This window comes from Lissotriton helveticus, chromosome 5_1 (genome assembly GCF_964261635.1).
Source record: "Lissotriton helveticus chromosome 5_1, aLisHel1.1, whole genome shotgun sequence".
NCBI classification, from domain to species: domain Eukaryota; kingdom Metazoa; phylum Chordata; class Amphibia; order Caudata; family Salamandridae; genus Lissotriton; species Lissotriton helveticus.
In genome coordinates this window covers 1,875,498,933-1,875,513,002 of record NC_136065.1, presented here as the reverse complement: position 1 = coordinate 1,875,513,002, position 14,070 = coordinate 1,875,498,933, and the positions used below count along the sequence as shown (strand labels likewise).

At 43.9% G+C, this 14,070-nt stretch overlaps 1 protein-coding gene across 3 annotated transcripts in view; it reads left to right on the top strand.

The window, feature by feature from the left end:
* The window catches only part of LOC144755921 (uncharacterized), a 203,607-nt gene extending 190,202 nt beyond the window's left edge, over window positions 1-13,405 (top strand). For all 3 annotated transcript variants that reach the window (XM_078645318.1, XM_078645319.1, XM_078645320.1), the window contains one exon: window positions 12,788-13,405. In XM_078645318.1, the coding sequence (XP_078501444.1) occupies window positions 12,788-12,857 (70 nt within the window). In that variant the 3' untranslated portion in view covers window positions 12,858-13,405. The remainder of the gene's footprint in view (window positions 1-12,787) is intronic.
* The last annotated feature ends 665 nt before the right edge of the window (window positions 13,406-14,070 follow it).

Sequence of the window (14,070 nt, the reverse complement as noted above, 5' to 3'; positions counted from 1 at the left end):
AACCTCTGGTTCCAGCTGTTGTCACACATCCTAATGAAGAACACTAAAAGATGCATATTGAAGTATACATGGAGTGCAGAATGAAAGAGTATACATATATATATATATCCGTTTTTCTTCCTCCGAAAAAACCGGGACACACAAACTGCGGTGCAGTGCAGGGTCAGAGGGTTACCTGCCAATTATAAATCGTTCCACCAGACCAGAAGTTCGTGTTTCATATGCTTCAATTTATTTCCAGCATGACAAAACGAAATATGGAACTAGCCCAACGCGTTTCACCGAACACTCGGCTTGATCACATATATATATATATATATATATATGTATATATATATATATATATATATATGTGTGTATAATACAGCTAATCTAAGGGCATCACCCACCGGAGGGGAATAATTGATGAACTTTAAACGTACAACAAGTACCAGCATGCTTAAAAAATTGTAGCCTATCGAGGCGCCCACCAGGGGGCAAAAACTTTAAATGTGAGCAATTGCTTGTTTGGTTCGTTTTTCAGTTCGTGGATGCCGTGGTCTAGCCGTTGAGAAAAGTCAAATGTTGACTGAAACGCGTCAGGAATTGCCACTGCTGGTTATTAAATGGATGTTTCACCATGAGGAGTGCGACTCATTTCTTTCCTCGGAGAGAGTTTCTGGTCATATACATATATATATATATATATATATATACACATATATATATATATATATATATATATATATATATATATATATATACACATATATATATATATATATATATATATATATATAAACATTATATATATATATATATGTCATCTTTACTAGGAAGTAATCACAACCATAAAAGATACATTAAAACATAAAATAAAATGCAAGTAGTAAAACACATCATCAATGCAGCTAGAATTCATCCTAAGTAATGTGCAAAGACGCAAAATCCAATCAACCATCAACGCATCTAGAATTTCTAGAACTAAAAGCTGGTCCTAAGACATTTGTGACTGCAAAGAGCAAATGCTCACTAGGCAGAAGCTGCAGATACATTAAGGCAACACGGGCTTGTCTAAAACTGTAATCTCAGCCACAGGGACCTCTTATCTCATCATGTATAACACATCATGTATAACAAAGCCAGCCGGCTTGACTAAAAAGTGGTGGAGCTTATTAAATCTAAAACGACTTAATAAAAATCTATCCAAAGCATGTCTTAAAATGGATATATAATTATCCATTCCCTGTACTGATTTTAAAAGAACGGGCCCTCTCACTGCTGGTTTGGTAAGCTCAATATTTTCAAGGGAGGCCTTGGTATATTTAAAGAATAGCTCTTTCTCTGTACTCAGGTCCCAAGGCTTCACTGAGTCATGTTTAAAGAAAATATTTACCCTGCCAATAGCAGTGAAGGGCTCTTTAACATAGCGTAGCCAAGGGATTTTTAATGCATAGGTCTAATGATAAACAATCTGAAACGATCTAACGGTTGAGAGCTGACTCATTGTTAGACCAGATCTTCAACCAGCATGTCAAAGGTTTTACTGCCACCATGTCTGCTATACAGTTTATTCTTAATTCTTCACGTACGGAAAACAAGTGTGTATCCTGGGGAGCCTTCAGAATTTGTTTCAAAAACGTATTTTCTGCGATCTGAATTTTATTAGTCGCAATATAACCCCAGACCTCACTTCCGTACAGAACCTTGGAAATGCAGAAGGACTGATAGAGCTTCAAGATCACAACCGGGGACCAGGTACCTAGTCTATGGGCATAGCTAGCAATGGCTCCCATAGATGTGTTCCTATCTCCTACATTCCCCTTCAGCAACTGTTTCCAGTTCAATTTTGAATCAAATAAAATTCCCAAGTAAGGGAAGGCTGAGACCTAAGCTAAAATATGGGCACCTGCCTTGAATGTCTTAGAACGGGTCCCCAGAGGGCCAACTTCCAAAATTTACGACTTAGTGAAGATGACCGACAAGTCCAACCCGTTCATAAAGGCGACAAATCCATCAATCAGGGCCTGTAGGCCCATCGCTGTGCATGCCATCAGCACTGCGTCATCGGCATAGAAAAGAACTGGAATTGCTTTCCTGCCCCCTCTAAGGCAGTCCGTCTGTAAGGATGTCAGGGCTACCTCTAAGCCATTTATATAAAAAGTGAATAAAAAAGGGGCTAAAATACACCTATGGCGTACCCCCCTCGTGCAATTAAAATGATCATTAAGTCCCACCCACTGTGAGTGTCTAACTGCGGCTGTGGTGTGTTTCTTAGTAAGTTTACAATGGTGGTCTCAACCCCCAGGGAATAGGGTCCATCATTTTTTACAATTCACCCAGTCGAATGCAAAAGTGAGGTCCATAAAACCCAGAAAAAGTGCACCAGATTGAGCCACCGTACATTTAGAAACTAGAAGATAGTGGTTTAAATATTGCTCTGTGGTTGATTTCGCCAATCGGAAACCATACTGCACATCAGAGATAATAATATGCGTATGAGGCCAATCTGAAAGCCTATTTAATAAGGCCCGACCCAGTACTTTGACTGTGGAGAATTGGTGAGAGAAATGGGGTGATAACAATGGGGGTTATACTTGTCCCACTTCTTGAAGATCTGTACGATCGTGGCAATAGACCACAAAGGTGGCAACCTGTTCCTTGTTGCTGCATTTAACACCCTTGTCAAAACCGGGGCCAATACATCAGTGTTGTCCTAAAATAGGTCAGGCGGTAACCCATCAGATCCTGGGGCCTTACTCTGGCCAATCCCTCAATGCCCAACAGCAGTTCTAGGAGAAAATGACATGAGTAGATCCCTCACTTTTTCAAAAATTATAAACCCCTTCGAAATGGGTAATCCTTTATTCCGGGGTATAATGCTGGATGAACAGTTCAGCCTTAAAACTGAACGGAGCAAAGACTGACATCCTCCTCCTTGGTCAGAAAGGACTTACCCTCCCTCAGAACATCTGGCCACCCTGTCTGGGCCCCCCCCCCAGACCCAAAACAGGAAGTAAAAAGCCTGGGCGTGTGGCTCGAATCCGATCTTTCGTTCACCACGCAAGCGAAAAAAGTAGCCGGGACTTGTTTCGGGCTCTTGAAATCAATGAGAAAGATCCTGCCCCTTCTGCCTCCCACCTCGCAAAAACTGCTAATTCAAGGCCTGATACTTTCTAGGCTTGATTATAGTAACTCTATTTACTTGGGCGCCCCCGAGGCAACTATGAACAAGTTACAGAGAATCCAGAACGTCGCTGCCCGGATTCTCACCAATACTCCTGCCAGAGCGTCGGCCAAACCAGCACTGAAGCTCCTTCACTGGCTCCCAGTAAGGGAGCAAGTGAAATTCAAGGCCCTCTGCCTGGCCCACAAACTGCTGCAAAATCAAGGCCCCCCTATCCTAAGAAAATTGATTAGACCGTACAAAGCCTCAAGATCCCTCAGATCGGACAAGGAGTCTCTCATCATCATTCCCAGATTTAAGAAGGCACGCTCGGGTGGAAGACGCTTCGCGGTCCACACCGCACGCCTCTGGAATGCACTCCCCCGCGACCTGAGAATTGAACCAAACTATTTACGATTCAGGAAGTGGCTGAAAACCCATCTTTTCCCATAAAAAAATAATAATAATAATAATAATTTCCAACTTGCCCTTCCCGAATTCTGTCTTTCCTCACCCCTCCCCCCCCCTTTTTTTCTTGGCCCCCTGACCCGCAGAAGTAGGGATCTTAGCGCTGGGATACCTCCGGGTGACTACGCGCTTTATACATTTTTTTAATAATAATAATATCAATACATAAAGCGGGTTTCAGTGGTTCAGAAAAGCAAGGTCTATTCATAACTTGTCAGAATAGAGAACTATCCTGCTGCTCACTCGCTTGGGTTAACTAATCCCATTTCTCTCTTTGTAGCATTCGCCTCCGTTCCTTAACCACATCGACGCTGATGACGAGCTCAGCTCGTCATGAGGTACACCTCTCGTAGACGAGCTGAGCTCGTCATGAACCGCGGGTTTTTAAAAACTTCAGCGCACAGCGGGAAAATGCGCCGCAGCAATGCGGTTAAGGGCCCCCTTATAGTTGCTACGGCAATTGATCGCCCATACTCTATCCCTGGGGATCTGTTTCAAAGCCCTCTCCAAAAGGCGATGGCCCCAAGAGCACTTAACATCGAACCATTTCGGATGATCAGGGATACGCTTGGCTGCGGGAACTGATAACAGACTAGTGGCTGACTGCTTGATGGCCATAAATTACTTAATAATCTCGTCATCAGATGCTGATGGCTCTAAACAGGTTTGAACCTCCTGTTTTTGAGTTTTAAAAGAAAATAATTAAAAACCTTAGGGTCTACCTGTGACCAGCGTAGGCGTCTCCCCTGATCGGTTAAGGATAGCCTGCAGATGTGCTGAAATGCGCCTGCTGATTACCCTCCCCGCAAGCACTAGCGTCAGGGGTTTGTGATCACTATGGACTAAGTAAGATCTTGAAACAGAGTGGAGACCCCCCCAGTGAGGCAGAAATAACTATATAATCGATGATCGTGGAATGACCCCTGCATTTGTAGGTTGGAGGAAAAACGGTTTTAAATGGGTCAGGCCCCCATATATGGTAAATCCTAAATTGAAAGAGTATAGAAGGCTGTTCATTCCGAACCCCTCTGGGGAGTGCTCCGTATGCAGTCCCACTCTAATCGTACATGTTTGTAAGCTGTGCTGATGTTGAAGTGAGTCGAGCAGAGGTGGCAATTAAAATCCCCGGCTACGATTAGGTTATCTTGACAGAGGCCCTCTCCCCACAATGAGTCTAGGGCCTCTCTCGGTTCTAGTAGACTTGAAAGCGCACTCCTTCCTTTTTTGGCATTATAAAAATAAACAAAATTCAGGAAAAGCGATCTTCCCACCACTAATTTGAGGCCCTGGAGCACTTTAGCGTCCCACTTCAATTGCTTCACGGACCCACCATAATCAAGACCTCCTCTCGCTCTACCTGCTCTGGAACCCACCGCTGGAAGGAAAAAAGTCTTGAAATCCTCGAGAAAGAATTTATTGCCGACTTCCCATGTTTCCTGGAGGCAAATAATATTAAAGGATCTAATGAATGAGATATACGCTGTGTCTGCAAAATGTGCAGATACCCCAGCCATGTTCCTTGAGACAAGATTTAAGTCTCTTCCGCTGCCCTGACTATGGGTTGAGAGAGGGGTTATAAGACCTTCCTGCTGGGTTATGCAACTTTGATGGGAAACCCGCTAGTAAGGTGATCTGTGTTTAGGTAAGAAAGAACCTCATTGTCTGCCGAAACCTGTAAGGGGGTCCCTGAGGGGAGGGGGTCATTAATAGGACATCTGGTTTTATCATCTATGAGTCACTCAAGCCTGCTAAGGTCTACCAAGGGTCCATAGTGGTTAGACAATGCATACAATCCACCCTGGGTAAAATCTGCCCCCACTACGGGCAAAAAGATGCTCCCTAAATATGATGCTATGAGGGGGTCTATAAGAAAAGCCCAGTGGTAATAATGTAATATTGGATTGGGGAAGATAGGACTGGGATGAATGTCCAGGATGCTGCGTGCCAGTTCAAGGTATCTAAGAGTAATGATCACGCAATCACCCTCTAGACTCTTCCTCAAGAGCGTTATCCAGGAAATCCTCAAAGCCATCAAGATGTGCCTATGATCTGTCACGTTGTATCTAGTATATCTGCCTAGCCAGTGGTAGGCCCGTGGTTTCATGATTCGGGGAGTTGAGACCTGGAACCTATCCTAAAATCAAGGTATAGGGACAGCGATCTGGGGGGAGATTAATGGACTGTAAGAGAGGAGGATTGGCAGACATTTGTGGTTCCCTCTCTGCTATGGGAGTGCATGACATAGGGCGCAGCTAGCTGCTTAGAAGTGGCCTCAGCTACTGTGTGCCCAGGTAGGATATTCAGGCTAGCAGGGTCGGCTGTCATAGCAGTATGAGTATGAGTATGAAACCGACCTCTGCTAGAGTGCTCTGGAAGGGGCTGTTTAGTGCTTGTGACTTGGGCATGAAGGGTTGAGGTTAAAGGACTTTTATTGGTGGTAGCCAGGACGCTCTCGACTTTGTCCAGGATTAATCTCGAGTCTGACATAAGTTACGTAATTTTATCCCAAAGTGGGATCATTAACTCAGTCAATGTCAATGTCTTTATGATTTTTTGTGTTCGAAGATCCCCAAACTCCTCTATGTCCTTCAACGTGCATCTTGTATGATCAGTACTTCACATTTTTTAGTCTTATGTTTCCGCTTTGAGGCTGGAGGCATACCCAAGTCCTTTCCCGCAGGTGAATCTAGGGTAGCCAGACTATTATCAGGGCCAGAGGGAGAGATAGTGGAACTGGGGCCATCTGGGACCATCAGCACATCCCCTTTATCGGGTGCCTGCATGGTCCCGGGTAGGCCAGCCAAGTGTAGGGCTTACATAGACAATGTTTTTGTTTTTTTTGTAAATTTTTATTAGAACAAACAAACATACAAAAGAAAAAGAACATAACTCACAAGGCAAAAGTACAGTGTTACATAATCATGAGTCCATGCGGGCAAAGCTCCAGAGCTAGATAAATGCATTGCAATCAGTTAGCGTGGGGTACCAGGGGCGGACAAGGAAACAAGCAAAAGTATTGGCGATAAATGAAAACTGGATGCCCATTAGGGGGACGCAGAAACATCAGGGTTTACATCCTGTGGGGGAGTACATATATTTCCACGATAAGCGTTCCATTGGGACCAGATCCTACCCCATTTCTTGGGCCGGCCACGGGAAAGGTACACAGTCTTCTCCCGGAACTTGCACCAGCCCATGTTCTCCTTCCACCTGGATACGGTGGGCGGTCTGTGAGAACCCCAAAGCTGAGCAATGTCGCTTTTTGCGACCATATTTCCGAGGGTCGCCCATACGATCTGTGCGGTTACATAGACAATGATAAAGATGAATCTCCAGGTCTTGCTGGATCAACAGATAGCCTTCTCGCCACCTGATCAATTTCTTTTGAGATGGCCCCCCCTTCCTTAGCTAGGAACGAGTCTATAGTTGATTTCTTTGATCCAGTAGGTGGCGTGGGGACCACAGCTTTCCTTTTCCTCATTTTTGCAGGAATGCTAGTGACCTGGGGAGAGTACAGAAGAAGTACACAGGCAGACCGGTGGGACCACAGGAAGCTTCGGACCACAGAGCTATGCTGAAATGATTAACCGCATCGCTGCGGTGGCTTTTCCCGCTGTGTGTGGCAATTTTTAAATTACCGCGTTACATGACGAGCTCAGCTCGTCATCCGCGTACGGCAGGTTACGCGCATGACGAGCTGAGCTGAGCTGAGCGTGGAAGGGGTTAAACTAATTGAGTAGTTACTCACTTCGGGATCTTCTGGTGGGTCCTGTTGCCGGCTTAGGCCCTTGTGTGAGTCTAGCCCCTCAGATTTAAAGATGAAATAGTTTTCCAGGAGGACCAGGAGAGTAGGCCCAGTCCGGCCTCCTTTGTCCTCTGACGGGCACAGACGGGCTTTGCTCTTGGCCCGGACATGTCCCGTGCAGCGGGATCCCCAGGCCGTTTAGTAAGAGCCTCCGGGCACAAAAGAGCTGCTGCAAGTATCACTGGGGCGTGTAGTCCTGCCCCCACCTCCTCTTACAATGAGCGTCCGTATACAAGAGTATACATTATTTCTACTTACTTACAGATAGACCCTTAATATCATGTGTGTCCATCTCCATCTTCTGTGGGTGTTAGGGCACTCTAACCCTGGTTGATGACCCTTATGGAATCCCGTTGATTTGCTTTGCAGGATCATTTGTTTGGTACTACATCTTCAAGTACGTTTTTTCTTGAATGCATTCACTTTAATTTTGAATTAGTATTCCTATTAAAAACAGTCCCAATTATTTTCTGAAGAATACTCCTCATATGCTCATATACCCATGCTGGCCTTAAGTAACCTTGTCCATTGCAAGATATGCCTACAGCTACATTCAAAACAATTATACCACCTGCTGGTCTGTCACTGGTAGGCAAACCCTTGTGATATGGGACAGTAGGTAAGGTAAGAATTTTCCTTTTTATTTTCAAAAAGGATTTGCTATTTTAAAAAAAAGAAGAAAAAAAGCTTTGTGGTGCACAGCTCCGTCATGTAACCAGAGCCTGGCACCAAACAGTGAAGAGTACTGACAAAATGATGACCATCTTGGCGGTCATTTATACATTTTGGCTTGAACTCTTCGGTTCCGGTCGTCGACGCAGGCCTTTGGGCCCATCTGCGCCATCAGGCCCTTTGGCTCATGGAAAAGACTCCTTTTCGAAAGTGTCCTCAATGTGGATCCAAGTTTCCACACGACGATCTTCATGAGGTGTGTAACCTTTGCCTTTCACCTGAGCACGAGGCCAAAGACTGTCCAGCTTGTGCCTCTTTCCACTCCAAGAAAACCATACAAGATCGTCGAGCTCGAAGAAGCATGACTCAATCATCAACATCGATACCGGACGATATCTTCCAAGAAGGCATCAATGTACCGGAGCAGTAGCACATTGAAGAAGGCACCTTTTGCGCCTCTGAAGCCGAAGAATCTGGTGTCGAAGACATCACTCCAGGGCAGCGAGTCGTAAGTACCGACGACCCCTCCCCCATCCATCCATACAGAGGCTTCGGTAACACCTTCACCTTCGGGCCTAGGTGCACACCGGGATCAAACTTCCCATGTCCCGCCTTCGGGACCGGCAAAGAAGTCAACATATAAGCCTTTAGGCCACTCGGGATCGAGCCAGCCTACCGTCTGTGCCAAAACCCCATCCTCGGCACCGACAACAAAAGACAAAACAAAACAAAAACCATTGCCTTCCTGGGCACTGAAGCCTGGTCCCACATCGGCGCACTCGGCAATGAAATCCTCAGACACTGAACCTTCGGATCTGAAAAAATCATCGGAACCAAGGAAACAACCAGTTCCGAAAACAACTACCAATGAACCTTTGGATCCGAAAAAATCATCTGAACCGAAGAAACAACTGGTTCGTAAGACCACTGGCACACACACTTCGGATCCGAAAAATCATCAGAACCAAACAAACAACCGGTTCTAAAGACCCCAAGCAAACCTTCGGAACCCAAGAAAACTCCTGATTCCAAAACAAAGGAGCATAAAATAACACCAAAAACTGTGCCACACAAACACTCAGACCCCAAAAAATCGGCACCGAAACATCAAACTCCAGAAGAGGAGCTTTTTTGACCTGATCCAACCCAAAAAACTCTGGAAATACACCCAAAAACAGGTCATCTTAGAATTAATCCTTCCAACAGAAGGAAAATGGACAAACCTACACCACCTCCAATTCCTTTAAAGAAAAGAAACATTGCTACTTCTCCTTTAAGGATTCCTTCTCCACCTCCTCCTCCACAATACATCTCTCCTATCCCATCTCCAGTACCCTTACAATCTCCTCCACCTCCAGATGATGAGGGCACCTCTGGGGACGACGGGATGATGAACCTCTAGGGGAACCCTAGTCATCCTTATATCCCAAATGATCCATGGGAAAATGATGGTACACCAGATGTTCCTAATATACCACAAGAGGAGGTCTATCCATCTAGACCATCCCCTCCAGAGTACACTATAGGATTCACTCAGCTTATACACGGGGCTGCAGAATACCACGGGGTAAATTTACGCATAGAAGAAGAAGACTTCCTCATGGACACTTTTGCACCATCTCAAAGGTCCACTTCCATTTTCCCAATGTTAAAAGGGGTAATCAAACACACTCCTGAAGTCTTTAAATACCCTGTAAGGGCTAGAGTCATTAACCCCAGGGTAGAAAAGAAATACAAGTCTGCTCCAACTGACCCTGTTCACATTAAAGGACAGCTTCCCTTAGATTCCTTGGTGGTCTCCAACGCCAGGGCTAACTCTCAGACCTCAGGCGATGCTCCGCCGCCTGATAAAGAGTCAAAACTCTTGGATGCATCTGGTAAAAGAACAGCATCACAAGCATCCAACATATGGAGAATTTCCAACACACAGGCCTTACTGGCTAGGTACCATAGGGTTCACTATGACGAACTAGAGACCTTACTACAACACCTTCCAGATCAATATAAAACAAGGGCCAATGATCTCATCCAGGAGGGTAAACTAATAACCAATACCTTTATTCGATGTGGTCTAGATGCGGCAGACACAGCCTCCTGAGCTATTAATACAAGTGTTCTCTTACGCAGGCATGCCTGGCTACGGATTTTAGGGTTCAAACCCGAGGTTCCGACTAACATATTAAACCAACCCTTTGACCAGGAACATCTATTTGGACCGACTGTAGATTCATCTTTAGAGAAGATGAAAAAAGATACAGATACTGCCAAATCAATGGGAGCTTTGCAATCGGAAGCTCCCAGTAGTTCCTTTCGTTGCTCCTCTTATAGGGTCACCTCTAGAGGCTTTAACACAGATAATGCATCTACCTCCTATAAGAGTCCCACACAGACCTACTCTACCAAAGGCTATTACAGAGGAGGCTACAGGGGCAATAATAGCAAAGGTAGAGGCAAAACTACCAATACTCGCACTGCCTCCACCTCCAAATAATAACTTCCCGCCGCTCCCCCGTACCATTCTACTCCGGTCGGGGGAAGATTGATACAGTTCCTACCTGTCTACAACACCATTACCAAGGACAGGTGGGTGAGACAAATCATCCAATCCGGTTATTGCCTGGAACTCACTTCAACTCCCCCAAACATACCACCCAAACAGCGTCCAATGTCAACAGAGCATTTAACTCTTCTAAAACAAGAGGTGCTTTCCCTCCTACAAAAACATGCAATAGAACCAGTTCCCCTGCACCATCAAAACACAGGGGTTTACTCCCTGTATTTTCTGATTCCAAACGAGGATGGAACCCGGAGACCCATCTTGGACCTCAGACCATTAAACCTATACATACAATCAGACCATTTTCATATGGTCACTCTTCAACAAGTCCTTCCTCTACTCAAACAAGGCGATTTCCTTGCCACTTTAGATCTCAAGGATGCCTACTTTCCCATTCCCATTCACCCTGCTCACAGGAAATATCTTTGATTTGTAGTGGACGGTCAGCATTACCAGTTCAAGGTTCTTCCATTCGAAGTCACCACAGCACCCAGAGTATTCACAAAATGTCTAGCAGTGGTAGCAGCCCACTTAAGAAGACAACAAATTCACATCTTCCCATACTTGGATGACTGGCTCATAAAAGCCAAGTTGCATACCCAGTGTGTAAATCACACACACCACACAACCCAACTACTTCACAACTTAGGGTTTACAATAAACTTCCCAAAGTCTCCCCTCCAGCATCCCGCATCCAACAATATCTAGGTGCCACAATAGACACCTCAAAAGGCCTTGCATATCCCAATCCAGCCAGGATAGCAAGTATGCAAGTCCTTATAACAAAATTCCAACTGCAACACTCCCTTCCAGTTTAGACGCACATGCTCACCTTCTGTTAGAATCGGCTTCTTTACCATTTGCCATTAGCCCATAACCATACACTCTTCTCCATACAGATCAGTCATTCTTTGGTAATGAGGTGTAGTTCTGACTTGATGATAAAAATGCTCGAAAAGAACTAGTCTATTTAGAGTTTGGCGGACAGGGTACCATGCCACAAATTTGGTGGAGTATACCTTATCTGCCAACCATAAGTTTTGCGGGCTCGATTTTTAAATTGGGTGAATCTGCATTTTTCTGGAAGCAGAGCCACAAATGGACAGAGGGCCCCAAGGACATTGAGCCACTAGTCTAAATGCCCTAGACCGTGCTCCCTATTTAGGGCCAACATTCCATTGTATTTTTTTTTCTCTGAAAACCTTCAAGAAAATCCTGGCGGACCTAAAGAGGAAGGCAAAAAATTAGCTCCACATACTGGGAGATATCGCCAAGTATGGCAGGTACATTTATTGTTTACTTTTCAAAAACAAACTCCAACTTGGAACACTAGTTTGTGAAAAGCAAAAGCTGTGCTGAGCGGCCATGTAAACAGGGAGCACGCTTAGCAAAGAGGCTATAGAGATCTATAAATATTGCGGTTGGTCTTCTGTTAGGGCATAAGATGAATACCCTCTACAACCCTGGAGGACCAAAAGAACAGCTTCCAAATTCTCCATGAAGGAATGAATATAAGCTTTATAAAGCGCAAACTTAGCCCAGGGACGTTAAGGCGCTGCGGAAAGAGGTCGGCGCACATATGTACAAGGCTTACAGAGTTGAAGGAGTGAAAAGCCAGGTCTTCAAGGCTCCATATTTCCCTTAATAAGAAGAAACAAGAAGTGTTTACCGTGTATTCAACTGATTTGTCTTGTTAATTCTTTCAGTGTGTTGGTTTGCAAATAATCCACTAGGTAAGACCAGGAGTGTCAGATGCATGCTACATTTTCAGAATAATCACATAGGATAAATTGCATACATTTCATGTAAAATGCCCTTAAATAATGGAAAATCTGGTAGGGATTCAACCCTCCTGGACTTATGTTGGCCACTCCTGCTCTATACAGATGATGATGGCATATACCACCAGCTTAATACGCCTCTGTAGTCGCTGATGATGATAGGTTCTTCCTCGATGACGTTGATAAAGCATTTAGCTTTCCTCATGTGTGGTGAAAACAAAAGATGTTTGATATTAAATTGCCTGCGACAACATATCGTTTGATGAAAAAGGCGGATGTTTTTCATTTTATTTTTGTCTATTAGATAGGAGTTTCTGATGTATTTTTATCATGTTATAATTTTGTTTTTCTTTGCTTAGGAGTGGATACCCGGATTCTAATTACCTGAAGACTGTCCATAAACAACTGAAGGCTTTGGGTATCGAGTGAAAGAGCAGCATACTGGAAAAATACAAGTTTCAGTCAATGTTGTCGCCAGCATATGGTGTAAATAGCTTGTAGTGGCTATTAGACCTTAACCTATTTAAACTACTGCTACCGGCTCTTTTTCATTTTTCAAACCACTCTACAAGCATAGAAGTGAAAAAAGAAAACACTGCATAAGAAATCATCAAATTGATTAAAGGACCAACAAATGTGCAAAAGGACTCTAGAATCTAGATTGAAACTACTCACATTGTTAGTTTAAATGTTTATTTTTAACTACGTTGTTCGATTAGACACATTACATGATGATAATTTATATTTTTAATAATCAAGCAATATGTTTGATCTGCAAAATCTAATGTTTTTATGAGATGGAGGATCAAGAATCAAGAAGAGTAGATCTAAATCATTGTATTGTTTTTTCTTTTAGTAAAGTTGATTTCTCCATTGGAATTGTTTGTGAAATAATTATCACACATGAGACATTTTATGAATTGTAATATCTTTTTTCCTTACTTTGGAACTAAATACGAAAGTGGCTAAACAATTGATTTGATGTGCACAGTGTTCTTAATTGTGTCAAGTACCTAAAGCATTATTTAAAGAAGCTCTGAACTCTCCTTAATGGTGGTGAAGAAGGGCAATGGGTGCAGAGGCCTTTGTTAATTGTAACACTTTGTTAGTGAGTGGCAGTGGTATTAGCTGTGTATTTAAGGGGCAAATCTACAGACACCCTTGTGTAGTATGCAAACATTTTAACAGGTCATCCAGTTCCAAGCAGAAATATCATATCTGTTCATAGCATGTGTTGCTGTAGATACACATGCTCTGCATACTACTGTCATCTAGTGCTGGGCTCGGACATTTGCAGCTTGTTTCTCTTCAAAGAATTCTCTTGATTCGCGAGGTATATGCTGACTCCTCATCATGCCTGCATTGTTCATGGGTACCATCTCCATTTTAGAATTCTTTGTTTTACTCCATCAGGTTCAGACATGACCTCCAGATTCGAGGGACCCATTGATACTTTTCTACCTTTCCCTGTCTTTTTTCAACACCTATTAGACAGAAAACGACATACTATTGCTGACTCACTACAGAAACCTTCACAACACAGAGAATTGACAGACTTTCCACTGCTGGTCTGCGTGCCCGGCTAGTGGCCTCAAGTCCCAAAACCTTTACTTGACGCTTTCTTATCCCAAACCATACAGCT